Here is a 21,238-nt window from a genome sequence, read left to right on the forward strand (position 1 = left end):
TATCCATGACTAGCATGGATATTCTCAGGCCTTCTTCCAATCCATCTACCATTGCATTGTCTCATGCAGCACACTTTCATCAGCCAAAATGGATGTATTAAAAGTTTCACACTTGGACAAAGCAGCCCAGTCAGGAAGTTGATTCTTTATCTCCTGCCGTCCTCTTGGCTGGAACAATGGAGCCTCTGGCTAGAGAAGAAGATCCAAAACATATTTTTCCACTTGTTTTCGAAGCAGAACACAGGGCCCCAGGTGCAGAGCCTAAAGGAAGAAAGAGTTCCACAACTCTCACTGGCAGTGGAGGAAGGGTCCTGAAGAACCTGTGGGTGGTTAATGTCACAGCTGCACTCATTAGCATCAGAAGCACAAAATGTTCACAAACACCTGAACGAAATATATACCTCCTGGGCATCATTGGGTATGTATCCATTAGTCTTGTGGCTGGGCAGAAATCCATGTTAAAAGGATGTTCTGGATTTTTACCTTTGGCCTCCTGTATATTCCCAATTTTCTGTGTGCCTTTACTGACAATGAATACTATTTAATAAGCAAGGAGTATTTTTACCATAGAGGAGATGTGTCAATTGGTGCATTTTTCCCTCTCCATATTCTGTACACAGGCAATAAAGTTCCTGATCGATATATGCCATACCTTTTTCAGGACTATCATATACAGTAAGTACAATCATTCATTTTAAGAATGGAAAATTCTTATGACTTAGATGACATATGAATTAGTACTTCTTTTAGTTTTTCATAATCCTTCCCATCCATTCTCAAATCTCTTCAAGCATATTTTTTCTGTGTATTTTTTTCTTTTTAAAAAGAAAAAGTGATGAGTTTGATGTTACTCATTTTGCTTTCCCTTTTTGTGTTCGGTATCCATGATTTTTTTGTTTGTCCTGCTTGTAACACCAGATGACTTGAGTGTTTTCAGTGGTATGACTTCAGAATATAGATAAGCTAATCTAAGCATGACTTGAACTTGTGGGTTTTCATGCAGTCCAGATGTTCTCCTGAGAGAAGTAATGATGTGAGTGAAGACCTTCCTGAGTTCCAAGAACGTTGGGGGAGTGACAAATACCATGTCACACACTGAGGTCCGAGGAAGATGCGCTACACGCCTTTGTCTAGTTTTCGTTCTTTCGGCTCAGTATTTTGCTTTTTTTATTTTTTGACTTTCTTGTTCTAACCATTTTTATTCTCAGATTTTAAAATGTTTCTCTTTGATATGTAGGTTTCTAGTGCTTTTCCTCTTTTATATGCACGTGTTGCCAAAATACTCTCCTTGGTAAGATGGCTACTTAAGGGTATTTCTAAACATTTCTGAAATTTGCAGTATTATGAAATAGTGTCAGGAATATCTGATTTCTTTTTTTCTCTCTTTCAACTTTATTTTTAAAAAAAGAGAGAGTTTTCACAACAGGTTTGCTGTCAGAATGCAGGTATTGTGAAAGCCACCGCTAAGTCAAAGCAAAAATGGGAAAGGAAAAGACTCACATCAACATCATCGTAATTGGACACATAGATTCTGGCAAGTCCAGCACAACTGGCCACCTGATCTACAAATGTGGTGGAATTGACAAACGAACCATGGAAAAGTTTGAGAAGGAGGCTGCCGAGATGGGAAAAGGTTCCTTCAAGTACGCCTGGGTCTTGGACAAACTGAAAGCTGAGTGTGAGCGTGGTATCACTATTCACATCTCCCTGTGGAAATTTGAGACCAGCAAATACTACGTGACTATCATTGATGCCTCAGGACACAGAGACTTCATCAAAAGCATGATTTCTGGCACATCTCAGGCTGACTGTGCTGTCCTGATAGTTGCTGCTGGTGTTGGTGAATTTGAAGCTGGTATCTCCAAGAACGGGCAGACCCATGAGCATGCTCTTCTGGCTTACACCCTGGGTGTGAAACAGCTAATTGTTGGTGTCAACAAAATGGATTCCACCGAGCCACTATACAGTCAGAAGAGATACGAGGAAATCGTTAGGGAAGTCAGCACCTACATTAAGAAAATTGGTTACAACCCTGACACAGTAGCATTTGTGCCAATTTCTGGTTGGAATGGTGACAACATGCTGGAGCCAAGTGCTAATATGCCATGGTTCAAGGGATGGGAAATCATCCACAAAGATGGGAGTGCCAGTGGCACCATGCTGCTGGAAGCTTTGGACTGTATCCTTTCACCAACTTGTTGAACTGACAAACCTTAACAACTGCCCTTCGAGGATGTCTATAAAATGGGGGGTATTGGGACTGACCCATGGGCCAAGTGGAAACTGGTGTTCTCAAACCTGGCATGGTGGTTACCTTTGCTCCAGTCAATGTAACAACTGAAGTCAAGTCTGTTGAAATGCACCATGAAGCTTTTAGTGAAGCTCTTCCTGGGGACAATGTGGGCTTCAATGTAAAAAACGTGTCTGTCAAAGATGTTAGGTGTGGCAATGTTGCTGGTGACAGCAAAAAATGACCCACCAATGGAAGCAGCTGGCTTCACTGCTCAGGTGATTGTCCTGAACCTTCCAGGACAAATCAGTGCTGACTATGCTCCTGTCCTGGATTGTCACACAGCCCACATAGCAGGCAAGTTTGCCGAGCTTAAAGAAAAGATCGATCGTCATTCTGGTAAGAAGCTGGAAGATGGCCCCAAATTCTTGAAGTCTGGTGATGCTGCCATTGTTGATATGGTCCCTGGCAAGCCCAGGTGTGTCGAGAGCTTCTCTGACTACCCTCCACTTGGTTGTTTTGCTGTTTGTGACAGGAGGCAGACATTGGTGTCATCAAAGCTGTGGACAAGAAGGCTGGTGGAGCTGGCAAAGTCACCAAGTCTGCCCAGAAAGCTCAGAAGGCTAAATGAATATTACCCCTAATACCTGCCACCCCAGTCTTAACCAGTGGTGGAAGAATAGTCTCAGGACTGTCTGCCTCAATTGGCCATTTAAGTTTAATAGTAAAAGACTGGTTAATGATAACAATGCATCGTAAAACCTTCAGAAGGAAAGAATGTTTTGTGGACCATTTTTGTGTGTGTGTGTGTGTGTGTGTGTGTGAGAGAGAGAGAGAGAGAGAGAGAGAGAGAGAGAGAGAGAGAGAGTTTTAAGTTATTTTCAAAATCAGTACCTTTTAATGGAAACAACTTGACAAAAAAATTTGTCTCAGAATTTTGAGACCCATTAAAACGAGTTTAATGAGAAATCTGTGTTGGTCAATGAGATGAAAGCTGAGCGTATACAAAGGTGCCTGGGGGGTCCACATGGTATGTTCCCAGGGATTGAGTTGTGGTCATTGTGCTTGACAGCAGGGGTCTACCCAGAACTAATAGTGTTTGATTAGCTTCAAACTCTTCCTGGTTGGGACAAACTAATGTAATTTAGATGTATCAATTCAAGGTGGTATATAGTTGGGCAAACGGATACTACACATCAGTCTGGATCTGTAGTAAGGTCAGACTGTTAGGCATACAGCCAATGTGTTTAACCAGCACTGCTAGAGTATGCTACCACATAGGATTACTGAGGGTACTGTTGGTGGATATTGGAAATGAAGCAAGGTCGAGTTAATCAGAACATACACAACTACACGAGCTTTAACAAGGACCAATGTTGAATGCGAATAGGTAAACAGGTTAAAACCAAAGTGGCTAAGAAATAGGGTTTTCTAAAATGGGCTTAATAGTTTTTCTTAGCTTTTGCTAGAATGTAAAACAGGCTGATGGGGTGGTATTTTAATGTGACAACTCAAACTGGAAAGATTTAAGTTAAAGGCTGTATTGAGATTTGGGGAACTAGTATTGAACTGGTCATTTTGTAAGTTTGCATGTTGCAACGACAGCACTTGGGTTACCAGAACATGTAATTCTGAAAGAATTACCAAGTCTGAATGTTAACCTGAAGGATGTTCAAGGGCATACAAACATGGGCTCTAGTCCCTTGGATTGGCCATGCTGCATAGGATGTGTTCATGTTATCAAAACAGGTGACCTAAGTTTAGGCAACATGAGATTTGGACACCTTTGAAATACTTCGGAATTGGGCATCCAATGAAGTGTCAGTAACTTAATTGCTAAACTGAGTAAGTGCTTTCTTGGGTTTAAAGGTCACTGCAGCAAACCCTTTGCCAAATTAAGGTTTGTCAATTTGTTGAAGTTATTGGAGGTATGGCTGGTTAAAAATGGGTTGTTGATAAAGTACGTGTAGCTTTAGTAAGCTGTTACACCTCTCCAAATCAAGACCTACTTGGGAAATTGAGCCGGAGTTAGAGTTTGTTTGTCAAATCTAATCTGCATGCTTAAGTGTACAATTAAGTGGGATAGCACCCTCTACTGGTAGCGATAAGCATGTTGGAGCTGGGGATGGAATTCAGGGCTTCAGGCTTGGTAGGGAAGCCCCTCCACCAAGTAGGCTGCATAGCAAGCAGTACTCAGTATTGTTTGCATTGATTACAATTAAACATCAAATGAAAGCTAAGAAGTGTTTCCTTCTAGGCAGGCTAGCTGCTATGCGGCTTTAGTGTTAGCTTGGTGAGATTTTCCCTCAGTTTCCAGCACCCAAATGATTAGCAATTCTGGGAGATCTAATGGCCCATATACAGTACCCATTGGGAAAAAAAAATCTTAAGGAATTTAAATGAAAACTAATCAGTTTTTTAAAACGTTGGACTTTAATGTGGGAGGTAAAGGGTTCCACATCAATAAAGCCTGTTGATACTAAGAATTAGGGTTTAAAGTCACTGGTACATTCTCCCTTTGAGTCGCATAAGGACTATTGAGTCTAACATCCTTAGAAATAAAGTAAATGAAGCTAAGCCGGCTAGAAAAAGGCTAGTGAGTGGAATGCCTGCTGCTAAGCTGGATGCAGAGATCAATCCCTAGATCCCTCAAGTTCTTTGTCCACAGGCACATGCTCTATTAAAAGGATGAATCATTTTTAACACTCAAGAGTGCTGTCCCTACACTGCCTTATCTTAGAGCCAAGCTAGATTCAGGGTCTAAATGAATCTAGTAGCAGCTTTCCTTAGGCGGTACTGGGTGAACCTAGCACCTTCAATGATACTCATTTAAAATTTTTTTCAGAGACTCAGGGAGACCTTGAACTTGTGATTTTTTTTTTCCTATCACAACCACCTGAGAATAGAATTATAAATGTACTAGCAGGTTTGGCTCAAATTTTCGAGTTTTAGAATACTTTTCTACCAGGCAATTTTCTGAGACAGTTTGTCTATTCCTGGATGTCCTGGAAATTGCTCTGTAGAGTAGGTTGGCCTGGAAATCCGAGATCCACCTGCCTGTCCTTCTCAAGACTTGGGATTAAAAGCATGTGTCACCACTCCCAACTACAAAGCCAATTTTGTTAATTAAAAACATGGGTTCTTTTTCTTTCTTAAGATGGGTCTTGCACAGTCTACACTTGCATTGAATTTTCTATGTTGGCAAGACTGGTGCACACCATTATGTACAACTAGGTTTTACTAAATTTGCCTTGGGTGCTTGCTTCAGTTTCTCTTTCAGAAGTTGAGGCAGGAGGAACAACATTTGAGCCTAGGGATTTGAGACTAGCTTGGGCAAAATGAGACTCTTGTTTTTTAAGTTACTCTTCGGTATTGAGAATTAAGCTGATAGCAGTAAATTAATCTGACCTGTGCCTAAAATGCATTTCATGAGAAGGGTGCAAACTAAAGTCACAGATGGCCTTGCATGTGTTTGAAGCCATTATGTGCATCCCTTGGGAGTTGCTGTTTGTAAGACTGGTATCTCGAATGAACAGTTCTCAGTCCTGTATGAAAGGAAAGAGGTCCCATCCAGAAGGACAAGTTACTTGTCATTTTACTTACAAACCATAAGAGCTCTCTTACCCATTACTGCTTATGTGGCACTTTCCTCATTTGCAAGTCTCCGGGAACTTTCATAAGAAGTTAGGGTACTACTCAAATACGTATCGTGTGTTAATTTTGAAGAAAAATTATTTTAGGAAATAATCACATGGTACTAAATAGTATTGAGAATGTTGTGCAGTGGAAATCTCTGAAAGGCCTATGAGTAATTCAGTGTATTGGAGAGTTCAGTTTGTGATCCTTACAAGAAACAATAAAGTTAAAATTTAAAGAGAGAGAGACATATGTACAAATTTTTAAAGTCATTTGGGCATAACACTATATGAATATATTTTTGTCAGTACATAATTCTTTTAGAAGTTTGATACCAGGCATTGAAATCTACTAGTGACTATAAACATAAAGTACATGTAAAACAGAATGTAACATGGAAACAGTCAGAGTTTTCTTGGTGTGTATAGATTAAACATAATGATTTTAAGTACCAAAAATTGCCACAAGGCTATATTCATAGCTCTTGGATTATTAATGATTTAAGGTCCAGGAGTACTATACTCTGAGAGGGTGCTATACAATTTTTTTTCCTCAGAAGGACTGAGGATTTCACTTTTTGGCCTTTGCTTTTCTTGAGCTTCATTGAGTTGTTTCTGGGATATTCAAAGCTTTCTGGGGTTAGTATCCAGTTATCAGGGACTGCATATTATGTCTGTTCTTTTGTGACTGGGTTATCTTGCTCAGGATGATATTCTCTAGATGCATCCATTTTCCTAGGAATTTCATAAAGTCATTGTTTCTGATAGCTGAGTAGTATTCCATTGTGTAAATATATCACAAATTTTGTATCCATTCATCTACTGAAGGACATCTGGGTTCTTTCCAGCTTCTGGCTATTATAAATAGGGTTGCTATGAACATTGTTGTGCATGTGTCTTTGTTGTATGTTGGAGCTTCTCTGGGGTGTATGCCCAGAAATGGAATAACTGGGTCTTCAGGTAGTACTATGTCCAATTTTCTGAGAAATTGCCAGACTAATTTCCAGAGTGGTTGTACCAGTTTACAACCCCACCAACAGTGGAGGAGTGTTTCTCTTCCTCCACATCCTTACTGGCATCTGCTGTCATCTGAATTTTTGATCTTAGCCATTCTGGTGGATGAGGTGGAATCTCAGGGTTGTTTTGATTTGCATTTCCCTGGTGGCTAATGATGTCGAGCATTTCCTTAGATGCTTCTCAGCCATTTGATATTCCTCAATTGAGAACTTTTTGTTTAGCTCTGTACCTCATTTTTTAAATAGAGTTGTTTGATTCTCTGGTGTCTAACTACTTGAGTTCTTTGTATAACTTGGATATTAGGCCTCTATCAAATATCAATATGGGGTTGGTAAAGATCTTTTCCCAATCTGTTGGCTGCCATTTTGTTTTCTTGACAGTGTCCTTAGCCTTACAAGAGCTTTGCAATCTCATTAAGTCCCATTTGTCAATATTTGACCTTAGAGCACCAGCCACTGGTATTATGTTCAGGAAATTTTCTCCTGTACCTATGTGTTCTAAGGTTTTCCCTACGTTCTCCTCCAATAGTTTCACGGTACCTAGTTTAATGTGGAGATCTTTGATCAACTTGAACTTGAGCTTTGTACAAGGATTTAAGAAAGGGTCTATTTTCATTCTTCTGCATGCTGAGTGCCAATTGGACTAACAGCATTTGTTGAAGAGGCTGTTCTTTTTCCATTGAATGTTTACAGCTTTGTCAAAAATCAAGTGATCATATATGTGAGGGCTCATTTCTAGATCTTCTATTCTATTCCACTGATCCATGTGCCTATCTCTGTACCAGTACCATGCAGTTTTTAGCACAATTGCGTTGTAATATAGCTTGATATCAGGGATGGTGATTCCCACAGATGCTTTCTTGTTGTTGAGGATTGATTTCACTATTCAAAGTCTTTAATTTTTTCCAGATGAAATTGCGCATTGCTCTTTCCAACTCTATGAAGAATTGGGTTTGAATTTTAATGGGGATTGTATTGAATCTGTAGATGGCTTTTGGTAAGATGGCCATTTTTACAAAGTTGAACCTTCCAATCCATGAGCATGGGAAATCTTTCCATTTTCTGAAATCTTCCTCCATTTCCTTCTTTAGAGATTTGAAGTTCTTGTCATACAGGTCCTTCATTTGCTTAGTTAGAGTTAAACCAAGGTATTTCATACTGTTTTTGACTATTGTGAAGGGTATCTTTTCCCTAATTTCTTTCTCCGCAAGTTTGTCCTTTGAATATAGGAAGGGTACTGATTTGTTAGAGTTAATTTTATATCTAGCCACTTTGCTGAACTTGTTTATCAGCTGTAGAAGTTCTCTGGTGGAATTTTTGGGGTCACTTACTTACACTATCATGTCATCTGCAAATAGTGATGCTTATACTTCTTCCTTTCCAATTTGTATCCATTTGACTTCCTTTTGCTGTCTAATTGCTCCAGCCAGGACTTCCAGTACTATGTTGAATAGGTAGGGGGAGAGTGAGCAGCCTTGTCTAGTCCCTGATTTTAGTGGGATTCCTTCAGATTTCTCACTCTTAAGTTTCATGTTGGCTATTGGTTTGCTGTATAGTGCTTTTATTATGTTTAGGTATGGGCCTTGGATTCCTGTTCTTTCAAAGACTTTTAACATGAAGGGGTGTTGAATTTTGTCAAATTTTTTCTCAGCATCTAGTGAGATGACCATGTGGTTTTTTTACGTTATGAATTTCAGTATATTAAACCATCCCTGCATCCCAGGGATGAAGCCTACTTGATCGTGGTGAATGTTCATTTTGATGTGTTCTTAGATTCGGTTTGCAAGGATTTTGTTGAGTATTTTTGCATCAGTGTTCATAAGTGAGATTTGTCTGAAGTTCTCTTTCCTTGTAGGGTCTTTGTGTGGTTTAGGAATGAGGGTTATTGTGGCCTCGAAAAATTAGTTAGGTAGTGTTCCATCTGACTCTATTTTGTGGAATAGTTTGGAGAGTATTGGTATTAGGCCTTCAATAAATGTCTGATAGAATTCTGCACTGAATCCATCTGGACCTGTGCTTTTTTTGGTTGGGAGGCATTTGATGACTGCTTCTATTTCTTTAGGTGTTATGGGATTATTTAGATGATTTACCTGGTCCTGGTTTAACTTTAGTATCTGGTATCTGTCTAGGAATTCATATATTTCTTTCAGATATTTTAGCTTTATTGAGTATAGGCTTTTGAAGTAGGATCTGATGATTTCTTGAATTTCCTCACTTTCTGTTTTTATGTCTCCACTTTCCTTTCTGATTTTGTTAATTTGTATACTCTCTCTTTGCCCTCTAGTTAGTCTGGCTAAGGGTTTATCAATCTTGCTAATTTTCTTAAAGAACCAGCTCTTGGTTTGTTGATTCTTTGAATAGTTCTTTTTGTTCCTATTTTGTCAATTTCTGCTCTGAGTTTGATTATTTCTTGTCGTCTACTCCTCTTGAGTGTATCTGCTTCCTTTTGTTCTAGAGCTTTCAATTGTGTTGTCAAGTTGCTAGTTATGCTCTCCCCAGTTTCTTTTTGGAAGCACTCAGAGCTATGAGTTTTCCTCTCAGTACTGCTTTCATTGCGTCCCATAGGTTTGGGTATGTTGTGTTTTCCTTTTCATTAAATTCTAAAAAATCCTTAATTTCTTTTTTTTTTTTATTTCTTCTTTGACCCTGCTGTCGTTTAATAGAACATTGTTTAGTTTCAATGTGTATATGGGCTTTTTGTTGTCTTTGTTGTTATTAAAGACCTGCCTTAGACCATGGTAATCTGATAGTATGCATGGGAGTATTTTTACCTTCTTATATCTATTGAGGCTTGTTTTGTAACCGATTATATGGTCAATTTTTGAGAAGGTGCCCCGAGGTGCTGAGAAGAAGGTGTATTCTTTTGTTTTAGGATGATATAATCTGTAGATGTCTGGTAATTCCAATTGGTTCATAACTTCTGTTAGATTCTCTGTGTCCTTGTTCAGTTTCTGTTTCCATGATCTGTCCATTGATGAGAGTGTGGTGTTGGGGTCTCCCACTATTATTGTGTTGGGGGCAATGTATTTTTTGAGCTTTAATAGAGTTTCTTTTATGAATATGGGTGCTCTTGTATTTGTAGCATATATGTTAAGGATTGAGAGTTGCTCCTGACAAATTTTCCCTATAATGAGTAAAAAGTGGCCTTCCTTATCTTTTTTGATAACTTTTGGTTGAAAATCTACTTAATTCGATGTTAGAATGGCCACTTCACCTTGCTTCTTGCAGCCCTTTGATTGGAAGGTTTTTTCCCAACCTTTTACTCCAAGATAGTGTCTGTCTCTGTCTCTGAGATGAGTTTCCTGTATGCAGCAAAATGCTAGATTTTGTTTATGTATCCAGTGTGATAGCCTATATCTTTATATTGGGGAATTGAGTCCATTTATGTTAACAGATATTAAGGAATTGTGGTTGCTGTTTCCTGCTATTTTTGCTTTTAGAAGTAGAATTGTGCCTGTGTGTCTTTCTTCTTTTGGTTTTCTTGCTTAGGTATTTTCTTGTTTTTACTAGGATGCAGTTTCCCTCCTTGTATTGGGTTTTCCACCTATAATTCATTGTAGTGCTGAGTTTGTGGTCAGATATTATGTAAATTTAGTTTTGTACTGGAATATCTTGGTCTCTCCATCTATGGTGATTGAGAGTTTTGCTGGGTATAGCAGCTTGGGCTGACACTTGTGTTCTCTTAGGGTCTGCATGATGTCTGTCCAGGATCTTCTAGCTTTCATAGTCTCTGTTGAGAAGTCAGGTATGATTCTGATTGGTCTGTCTTTATAAGTTACATCACCTTTTTCCCTTACTGCTTTTAGTATTTTTTCTTTGCTTTGGGCAGTTGGTGTTTTGAATATTATGTGTCAGGAGGAATTTCTTTTCTGGTCCACTCTATTTGGAGTTCTGTAGGCTTCTTTTATGCTCATGGTCATCTCATTCTTTAGAGTAGGGAAGTTTTCTTCTACGATTTTGTTGAAGACATTTACTGTGCCCCTTAGTTGATATTCTTCACCCTCTTCTATTCCTATTATCTTTAGGTTTGGTCTTCTCATTGTGTCCTAGATCTCCTGAACATTTTGGGTTAGGAGCTTTTCGGTTTTTGCATCTTCTCTGACTGTTTTGTCTATGTTTTCCATGTTGTCTTCGGCCCCTGAAATTCTCTCTTTCATCTCTAGTTGTCTGTTGGAGATACTTGCATCTGTGACTCCTAATTTCTTTTTTAGGTTTTCTATCTTCAGAGTTGTCTCTTTTAGTGTTTTCTTTATTGTTTCCATTTCCATTTTAAATTCCTTCTCCAATTCCTTCATGTCTTTGGTTCTGTTTTCCTCTAGTTCTTTGATTTCTTTGAGTGTTTTTCTTGTTTCCTCTTTAAAAGCTTTTATTTCTTTATGCTTTTCCTCCCGTTCTTGTTTAAGGATCTCTATCATCCTCTTGAGGTATGATTTCAGGTGTGCGTCTTCTTTTTCTGTAGTGTTTGGCATTCTGCTGTTTGCTGTAATGGGAGAGCTGGGTTCTGGTGTTGCCAGGTTATGTTGATTTCCATTGGGTAAATTCTTTCGCCTTCCTCTTTCCATCTTGTCAGTGATTGGTTCCTGTCTCTCCTGTATACCTGGCCTGTGTCCCTGGATCTTTGCTTTTTTCGGTGGCAGATGGCCTGAGCATTTGTTCCACAAGCATGGGTGCTCCAAGTGGAATCCATGTACCTAAGGCAGAGTTCCTGCTCCCCTAAACCAATGGGAAGCACACGTTCTACGCACTCCACCCAGACCTCTCTGTGCTGCGGCTACTCTCAGCAGTGCAGTCTCACGAGGCCTGTGTCCTTGGGTCTCCGCTGTTCCCAGTGGCAGATGTCCTGAGCATTTGTTCCATATGCAAGTGGGATATGTTGATATTATTGTTTTTTCACAAAGAACCAATTCTTTATTTTATTGATTTTTTGTATTGTTTTGTTAATTTTATGTTTTTGTTTTGAGCACGCAATTTTTACTTTGAATTAATTATTTTTCATCCCATAGGTTGACCCTCCTTTCTGTCTCCTCTCCCAGAGTTCTTCACTAAATTTTCCCTTTTTCTCATCTCTGAGAGGCTGCCCAATGGGGTGTATACTCTTTCCCAGGAGCATCAAATCTCTACAGCATTAGACACATCCTTTCCTACTGGGCTCAGACCACTCAGCCCTCTGCTACATATGTCCTCATGGCCTTCAAACAGGAAGTTTATTCTCTCTGATTGGTGGCTTAGATTCTGGGAACTCCAAGGGACTGGTTAATGGACACTGTTGGTATTGCTATGGGGTTGCCATTCATTCACTGCCTTAAATCTTTCTCCTGGCTCTTCCATAGGGTACCCAACCTCAGTTCATTAATTGATTGAAGTATCGGCCTCTGTCTTGGTCACCTGCTCGTATAAACTCTCAATGGACAGGCATGTTCTGCTCCTGTTTCCAAGCACATCATAGCAGCAATAATAGAGTCAGGGTTTGGTGCCTGTCCATGGAATGGATCCCAAGTTAGGCCAGTCACTAGACAGCTTTTTGTTTAGTCTCTGCTCCTTTTTGTCCCTGCATTTTTTTTTTTTTTTTTTTTTTTTTTGACAGGACAAATTCTGGGTCAACATTGTTGGAGGTGAATTGTCACCCCATTGCTCCGTTAGGGTCCTGTCTGTCTACTGAAGGTGGTCTCTTCGGGTTCTATATCCTCACAGTTGGTTATTTTAGATATTGTCACCCCTACTGAGTCCTGTCAGCCTCTCACATCACATATCTCAGGGACTTTTTAGAGGTTTTCCTTAACCCTACATAATCCATCTCCAGCAGCTGAATATTTTCATTCAATCCCCTGGTTCTCTGGATATCTCTACTTTCTCCTACCCCCAATATCCCAGGGTGCTCCCTTTTCTACTCCCCTTCTGCTCTTTAATTCAGATCCCTTCCCTATCTGTGTCTCCTGTGAATATTTTGTTTCTCCTTCTAAGAGATATTGGAGCATCCTCACTTGGGCCTTCTTGCTAAACTTCTTATGGCCAGTGTGTTGCATATTAGGTATTCTATACAAGTTGGCTAATATATATTTATCAGCGAGTATGTAATCTGCATGTCCTTTATGTGTCCGGGTTACCACCTTCACAGTAATATTTTCAAGTTCCATCCATTTGCCTGCAAAATTCATGATGATTGCTTCCAGTTTCTGGCTATTATGAATAAGGCTGCTATTATTACTTTCCATCTAATATTTATGGATATGATTTCCTATTTTGTTCTAGAACTTTCAGGTATACTGTTGAGTTCTTTATATAAGACTTTTTCAATGCTTTTTGTTTTTTGTTTTTTTGATATGGGCTAGGATGCAAGGATGTTTCAGTATAAGGAAATCCATCAGTGCCATCCACTACATAAACAAATTCAAAGAAACACAAACTATATGATCTTCTTTCTAGATGCTGAGAGAGCATTTGACAAAATTTAACACCCCTTCATGTTAAAAGTCTTGGAAAGGTCAGGAATTTAAGGCTCATATTTAAACATATTAAAAGCAATATACAGCAAACCAGTAGCCAGTATAAAACTAAATGGAGAGAAGCTTGAAGCAATCCCACTAAAATTAGATACTAGACAAGGCTGCCCACTCTTTTCCTACCTATCCAATATAGTACTAGAAGTACTAGCCACAGCCATGAGACAGCAAAAAGAGGTCAAAGGGATACAAACTGAAAAGGAAGATGTCAAAACATCACTATTTGCAGATGATATGATAGTATACTTAAGTGACCCCCCCAAATTTCACCAGAGAACCTTTACAACTGATAAACACCTTCAGCAAAGTGACTGGATATAAAAGTAACACATCAGTAGACTTCTACTTGGAGGGCAAACAGGCTGAAAAAGAAATTGGAAAACCAATACCCTTTACAACAGTCAACAAAGATATAAAATACCTTGGAGTGACCCTAACCATGTAAGTGAAGGATCTGTATGACAAAAACTTCAAGTCTCTGAAGAAGAAAATTGAAGAAGACTTCAGAAAATGGAAAGATCTCCCATGTTAATGGATTGGAAGGATCAAAATAGTAAAAACGGCCATCTTGCCAAAAACAATCTACAGATTCAATGCAATCCCCATCAAAATTCCAACTCAATTCTTCACAGAGTTAGATAGAGCAATTTGCAAATTCACCTGGAATAATAAAAAACAAGGATATCAGAAACCATTCTCAACAATAAAATAAAAACTTCAGGGGAAATTACCATCCCTGATTTCAAGCTGTACTACACATTAATCATGATAAAAACTGCCTAGTACAGAGAGAGGAAGGTAGATCAAAGAATGGAATCAAAGACCCAGAAATGAACCAACACACCTATGGTCACTTAATCTTTGAGAAAGAATCTAAAAACATTCAATGGAAAAAGGACAGCCTCTTCAAAAAATGCTGCTGGTTCAACTGGCAGTCAGCATGCAGAAGAATGCAAATAGATCCCTTCTTATCTCCTTGTACAAAGCTCAAGTGTAAGTGGATCAAAGACCTCCACAAAAAACCAGGTACAGTGAAACTAATAGAACAGAAAGTGGGGAAGATCTTAGCATACATAAGCTTCTGTAAGTCCAATGTCTCCGTAAAAAGGTCAAAATGGCAACTAACAGAGTGGGAAAATACCTTTACCAATCCTACATCTGATAGAGGGCTAGTATCCAATATATACAGAGAACTATAAAAGTTAGACTCTAGTGAATCAAATAACCCTGTTCAAAAATGGTGTACAGAGCTAATCAAAGAATTCTCATTTGAGGAATATTGAAAGGCTGAGAAGCCCATAAAAAATGCTTGAAATCCCTAGTCATCAGGGAAATGCATATCAAAACAACCCTGAGATTTCACCTCACACCAGTCAGAATGGCTAAGTTCAGACACTTAGGTGACAGCAGATGCTGGTGTGGTTGTGGAGAAAGATGAACACTCCTCCACTGCTGGTGGGACTGTATCTGGTACAACCACTCTGGAAATCTGTCTGGTGGTTCCTCAGAGAAGTGGACATAGTACTACCTGAGGACCTAGCTATTCCACTCTTGGGTATATACCCAAAAGAAGCTCCAACATCTAACAAGGACACATGCACAACCATGTTCATAGCAGCCTGATGTATAATAACCAGAAGCTGGAAAGAACCCAGATGTCCTTCTACAGGGGAATGGACACAGAAATTGTGGTACATATACACAGTGGAGTCCTACTCAGCTATCAAAAACAATAACCTCACCAAATTCCTACTGAAATGAATGGAACTTGAAGCTATCATCCTGAGCGAAGTAACCCAGTCACAAAAAAAAAAAAAAAAAAAAAAAAAAAAATGTACTCACTTATAAGTGGATACTATCCCAAAAGGCTTGGAATACCCAAGGAACTATCCACAGAACTACAGAACTTATGAAGCTCAAAGGGAAGGAAGGCCATAAAGTGGATGCCTCAGTCTCTCTTAGAAGGAAGAACAAAACATTCATGGGAGGAAATAAAGGGACAAATAGAGAAGCAGTGATAAAAAATCATCCAGAGACTGCCTCACCTGGGGTAAATCCCATATTTACCCAATTAACCCAAGCACTATTGCTGATGCCAAGTAGTGCTTCCTGAAAAGAACTTGATATGGATGCCTCCTTATAGGCTCTGTCAGAGCCATACTGATATGGAGGAGAATGCTTGCAGCTAACAGTGAGACTGAATACAAGCACCCCAGTGAAGGAGCTAGAGAAAGAACTGAAGGAGCTGAAAGGGTCGCAACCCCATGGGAAGAAGAAAATTATCAACTATCTAAACCCACCACAACTCCCCCGGACTAAAACACCAAACAACGAATTACCATGGAAAGACCGATGGCCCAAGATAGACTTGCAGCAGAGGACAGCACTGTCTGACATCAATGGGATGAGAGGCCTTTGGTCCATCGAAGGCTCATTTTCCCAGAGCAGGGGAACGCCAACGTGCTGAGGTGGGAGAGGGAGCACCTTCATGGAGGCAATGGGAGTGGGGGTGGGTGGGTGGGACTATGGGAAAGGGATAACATCTGAAATGTAAACACAATACATTTCAATAAAAAAGACTTCCTTCGTGTTTTGTTTGTTTTTGTTTTTTTATGTGGGCACCAAGAAATATGAACCTTCTCTGCGTGCCATCTTTATCAAGTCACTGCATTTGGTACCTCTACGTCCATGAACTGAGGCCACTGATACTGAGATATATCAATGACCAATAATACTTGGTGTTTTTTATTGCACTGTCGTGCCTGCTGGTGGTGATGTGTGTTTCACTACTATTGATTTCACAGTGAGTCTTCCGTTTCCCGGGTTTTTGTCAATGTAGTACCTCTCAATCCATTGGGAGTTTCCCTCCTTAACCCATTTTGTAGGGCAAGATTTGTTGATAGAGATTTTTTAAACTTGACTTCATTGTATTTTTATGCACCTGTGTTGATTGACAAGCAAGATTATTAACAAATAAGTATTTTGTGTGTATTTGGTGGTTGCCCTGTACTGAGAGAATAGCTTTGAGGTATGATTAAACTGTGAACTCTGATTCTTCTTGGGAGAAACAGAAAAAAAAATAAGGTGCATTTAATCTCTAGCTAAAACAGCATAATTTTTTGGCTTTACCCTTAAATTACTAATTTACAATATATGGACATACTGGATTTGTGTTTGGTGTGTTTCCCCTAAAAGTATCAGTGTTTATTCTTTAATGACTTTTAATTTGCATATAAGAACTTGTACTTTAGATTTGGTTGCTATCTTGCCAAAATAAGTGGTACTGTTTTTAAAGCTCGATACCCTTTGTCAGTGGTCTCATTAAAGAGCAAGTTGAACTTAAAAAGAAAGTCAGCTGGGTAGAGTCACCTGTGCTGGAATCTTAGCGACTGCAGTACATCTGTCCAGGCCTTTCTGGACTTAGAGCATCTAATGAGGTGTGAGTTGAAATTGTATGATGTCTGTGATATATGCTACTTCTTCTTAGTCACTTGCTGCTTTTACTGTCCTTTCTTGGTTTTGTGTGTTTTATGTTTTATTATCATGTGATGTAGGGATCTTTCTTTTCTGGTCCAATATTCTTGGTGTTTCTTGTACCTTTATAGGCTTCTTATTTAGCTCAAGAAAAATAGATTTTTTTTTTGTTGTTGTTGAAATCGTATTATGGGCTTTCAGGTGGGTGTCTTCTCCTTCCTTTATATCTATTTTTCTTAGATTTGGTCTTATCAAAGTGTTCCAGATTCACTGTTTTGTTGTTTCGGGAGATTTTGGATTTAACATTTTATTTGACTGATGGAGCTATTTCTTCTCAAATATCTGCAGTTCTCTCAGTTTGTGTCTTCTTTATTCATTTTGGTTGCTTTTTTTCAGGTCTTGAACAGTTTTGTTTCTTTCAACTGTTTTTTTTTTTTTCTTGGCTTTGTGAAGAGACTTATTCATTTCCTCCAACTTTTTCTGTATTTTCCTGGATGTCTTCATGATACTTAGTTACTTTATCTTTAAGGAAATCTATGATGTTTACATAATCTGTGCTATTGCTTTCTATTTGTACTTTAGGTATTTGGAATATCCAGAGTCATATGTAACAGGATAGCTCTGTTCTAGTGTAGACGTATCACTGTGACAGTTATTCAATATGCAGTTCTGCCATCATGTACGTGTCTACAATTGGGATAATTATGTGTCTGAAAACTGATTTTTGAATATTTGTCTTTATTGTATGGGAGCATTGTTCCTTGGTTGATGTTACCTCTCTGGATATTTCAATAGGGTAATGGTGGTGTCTTACTGGCCTGCTCAACTGGTGTATTTACAGAGTAACTGGTGTTAGACTGAGTAGATGGAAGGAAAATTGTAGGAGAATGGTGCTGTTATCTGTTGGGTTCCAAAAGGAAAATGAGATGAAAAAACCATTCTGCTGCAGAGTTGGAAATGAGACTGAGCGGATTGGATTTCAGAGGCAGTAGAAGTGTTGTATGTCTGTTTAGTTTGCTTTTTGTCCAAAGAAGAGTAGCCCTTGAATTAGCAAACACTAGAAAATAAAAAGATATTTATTTATTTAAAAATAGAGAATAGATTGAAATAAAATATAAAGAAAAAATACTTTTATAAAGGAAAGACAAAGAATCAATGAGACAAATTGTGAAAGTATAAAATGCTTGAAAAAAATAAGTAGTGTTCTGTGATCTTTAAATACAACCAATATATCAAAGGAGAGATTTGATTCTTCTGAAAATAACCTTGATAAATGTAAGCTGAAAATATAACCCAGAGATAATCCCTTGGTGAGGTGATAATTTTCAGAAATACAAAAGGCTCTAATGAAATAAAAAATGGCATTATAAACAGAGCTTCATATTTTTTAGTTCAATGTAAAATTAACAAATGTTTAGGAGCAGAATATTCAATCCTAATTTTAATACCTATTAATAGTTCTCTACATATGAGCTAACAAATAATGCCATAGCTAAATGTAACAACATAGTGAAGGTTTAAGCTTCAAGAATGTAATGCCATTTATTAGTTTAAAATAATTCAGAGTATTTACCAAACTGGACTTTCCAAGGAATTTTATGAAAATACATAAATATTGGTTCCAAATCTGAGAACAGCATTTAAGAAATGAATTGCAGACAATAATATCAGTATTATACAAAAAAATATGTTCAGGATTACACATTGTTCATAAGGCCATGTCAGAATCAAATTGTGGTTTTAGAATATTGTACTGAATTATAAATTTTATGATTCACAAAATAGATACTATAATATCACATATTTATTTAATTATTTTATCTATGTATTCAATATTATCTATTTATTAATAGAATGAATAGTTTATGAATCATGAAAAAATGCAACAGATTCACAAATGGAGGCAAAGCATACAAAGAAGAAGGGCATTGGACATTTGTAATATTTGTCACCATAGGCAAAAAAGCACCTTATAGGTTTCAAATGATTCAGAGTACTTTAAAATGTCATTCTGAAACAATACAGAAAGGTGACACAGGAAGCACTTCAATGAGCTGGGGATAATTAATTCATTAGCTACTGGAAGCACCTGAGGGTTGATACACTGTCCCTTTCATGTCTGAACAGATATGGATCAGTGTGTGAAGTGTCCAGAGACTCACTATGCCAACTCAGAGAAGAATCACTGCCTCCAGAAATCTGTGAGCTTTCTGGCCTTTGAAGAGCCCTTCGGGATGGCACTGTCCACCACAGCCCTGGGCTTCTCTGTGCTCACAGCTGGGGTTCTTGTAGTCTTTGTGAAGCACAGAGACACACCCATTGTCAAGGCCAATAACCGGACTCTCAGCTACATCCTGCTATTGACACTCTTCTTCTGTTTCCTCAGTTCCTTGCTCTTCATTGGTCAGCCCAACACAGCCACCTGCCTCTTGCAGCAGACAGCGTTTGGTGTTTTGTTCACTGTGGCTCTGTCCACAGTGTTGGCCAAAGCTCTTACTGTGGTTATTGCTTTCAAGGCCACTGTTCCAGGTAGAATGGTGAGATGGTTGATGGTATCAAGAGCCCCTAATTTCAACATCCCCATCTGCACACTGGTCCAATTTATTATCTGTGGAGTCTGGCTGGTAAAGTCTCCACCCTACATCGATCAAGATACTCATGCTGAACATGGTCACATCATCATTGTGTGCAACACGGGTTCAACAGTTGCCTTCCACACTGTCCTGGGATACCTCTGCTTCTTGGCACTTGGGAGCTACACCATGGCCTTCTTGTCCAGGAATCTGCCTGACACATTCAATGAAGCCAAGTTCCTGTCATTCAGCATGCAGGTGTTCTTCTGTGTTTGGATCACTTTTCTCCCTGTCTACCACAGCACAAAGGGGAAGGTGATGGTGGCTATGGAAGTGTTCTCCATCTTGGCTTCCAGTATAGCACTCCTTGGATTGATTTTCACACCCAAGTGCTACATCATTTTGTTAAGACCAGAAAAGAAATCCTGTCTTGGCATCAGGCACAGAAAACATTCAAGAAGGAATATCCATTTAAATTTATTTAAAAATTAAAATTTATCCTTGTTAGTAAATTAAATATTATGCTATAACCAGTGACACAGTTTTCTAAATGTCCTATTCAGGTATTATACCATGAAATTATGTAAGCTCTTATTTCTTTATCTAATTGTACCTAACTCTCTTTGTATTTAAATCATTAGTTTTATGTTTTAGGTTCATTGTATTTTTCTATAACATATTTTCATGATGTGCTCTTTTTGGCCTACTGTCCTATGTTCTACATCAGTGTCACATAAACTGATGGAATCAAAGTGCTGTCCTCTGCACACAAAGTGCTGCTGCGAGAGATGTGTCACCATGTCACCCATGTTGCATTCATTTTGTCCTTTCACATAAAAATTCATGTTTCTGATTTATTTGTTTTTTGATTCCAGAATATTTGAGTCTACTCTGTAAACTGAACATTTTTAGAACAAAGTGTCTCATTAAAACTCAGTTTAACAGGTTCTTATTTTGTGATCAGAAAAAAAAAACACTAACATTAGAAGTTCCTTCTGTTTTAATGCATTAGTACTTGAAAGAAAATGATGAAAAAAAAAAAAAAAAAAAAAAAGAAAGAAAGAAAATGATGCACTACTAAAGAGGCCAGAGTTATAACTTGTATTTGTTTAAAAGGTTAGAGCTCAGGAACAGGATAGAAGTGACTGGTGTGGTGGTTCATAGGCTGTTATGAACACACCACATTGGAGAGAGGCATGCAGGTTCAGCTCAGATTAGCAAGAACATTGTGGAAGACAGAGTTAGTAAAATTCTACAGCAGAGGTAATGCAGATGTTATATAATTTACTGACAAATGTAAAACTCTTTTTTAAATTGTTCATTTTGTTTCTTTTCATTTCAAACGTTTTCTCCCTTCCTTGTTTTCCCTCACAAAACCCCTATCCCATTACCCCTTCTGCTCTGCTTTTTGAGGGTGCGCCATATACTCCCACCTCAAGGCCCTTCCCCCACTTCACTGTAGCATCACGGCTCCACAGGTTCAAAGGCCTCCTTTTCTGTCGATGCTAGATAAGGCAATCTTTTGCTACATATGCACCTGGAGCCATGGTTTCTCCATGTGTACTCTGGTCGGTAGTAACTCCCTGGGAGCTCTGAAGGGTCTGGTTGGTTGATATTGTTGTTCTTCATCCTATGGGGTTGCAAACGCCTTCAATGCCTCAGTCCTTTCTCTAATTCCTAAATTGGGGTCCCTGTGCTCAGTGCAGTGGTTAGCTGTGAGCATCTGTGTCTCTATTGGTCATGTTCTGGCAGAGCCTGTCACAGGCTTCTGTCAGCAAGGGCTTCTTGGCATCAGCAATAATGTCAGGGT

At 38.7% G+C, this 21,238-nt stretch overlaps 2 protein-coding genes and 1 pseudogene across 3 annotated transcripts in view; 2 read left to right on the top strand and 1 right to left on the bottom strand.

The window, feature by feature from the left end:
- LOC308413593 (vomeronasal type-2 receptor 116-like) overlaps positions 1–21,238 on the bottom strand; it is a gene marked incomplete at both ends in the record, with an annotated part of 711,488 nt that overhangs the window by 139,412 nt on the left and 550,838 nt on the right. The window lies entirely within an intron of this gene.
- On the top strand, positions 467–19,920 carry LOC308413997 (vomeronasal type-2 receptor 116-like; the record flags this gene model as incomplete). Its single annotated transcript, XM_080909164.1, has 3 exons — positions 467–675; positions 4,100–4,158; positions 18,983–19,920. The coding sequence occupies 3 exons, from the start codon at positions 467–469 to the stop codon at positions 19,918–19,920; spliced, it is 1,206 nt and encodes a 401-aa protein (XP_080765290.1).
- On the top strand, positions 1,480–2,861 carry LOC308413803 (elongation factor 1-alpha 1-like; annotated as a pseudogene). The gene has a single exon. The product of its transcript is annotated as an elongation factor 1-alpha 1-like (transcript).

The sequence above is a fragment of the Micromys minutus genome (assembly GCF_963924665.1).
Source record: "Micromys minutus genome assembly, chromosome: 32".
In the NCBI taxonomy this organism is placed as follows: domain Eukaryota; kingdom Metazoa; phylum Chordata; class Mammalia; order Rodentia; family Muridae; genus Micromys; species Micromys minutus.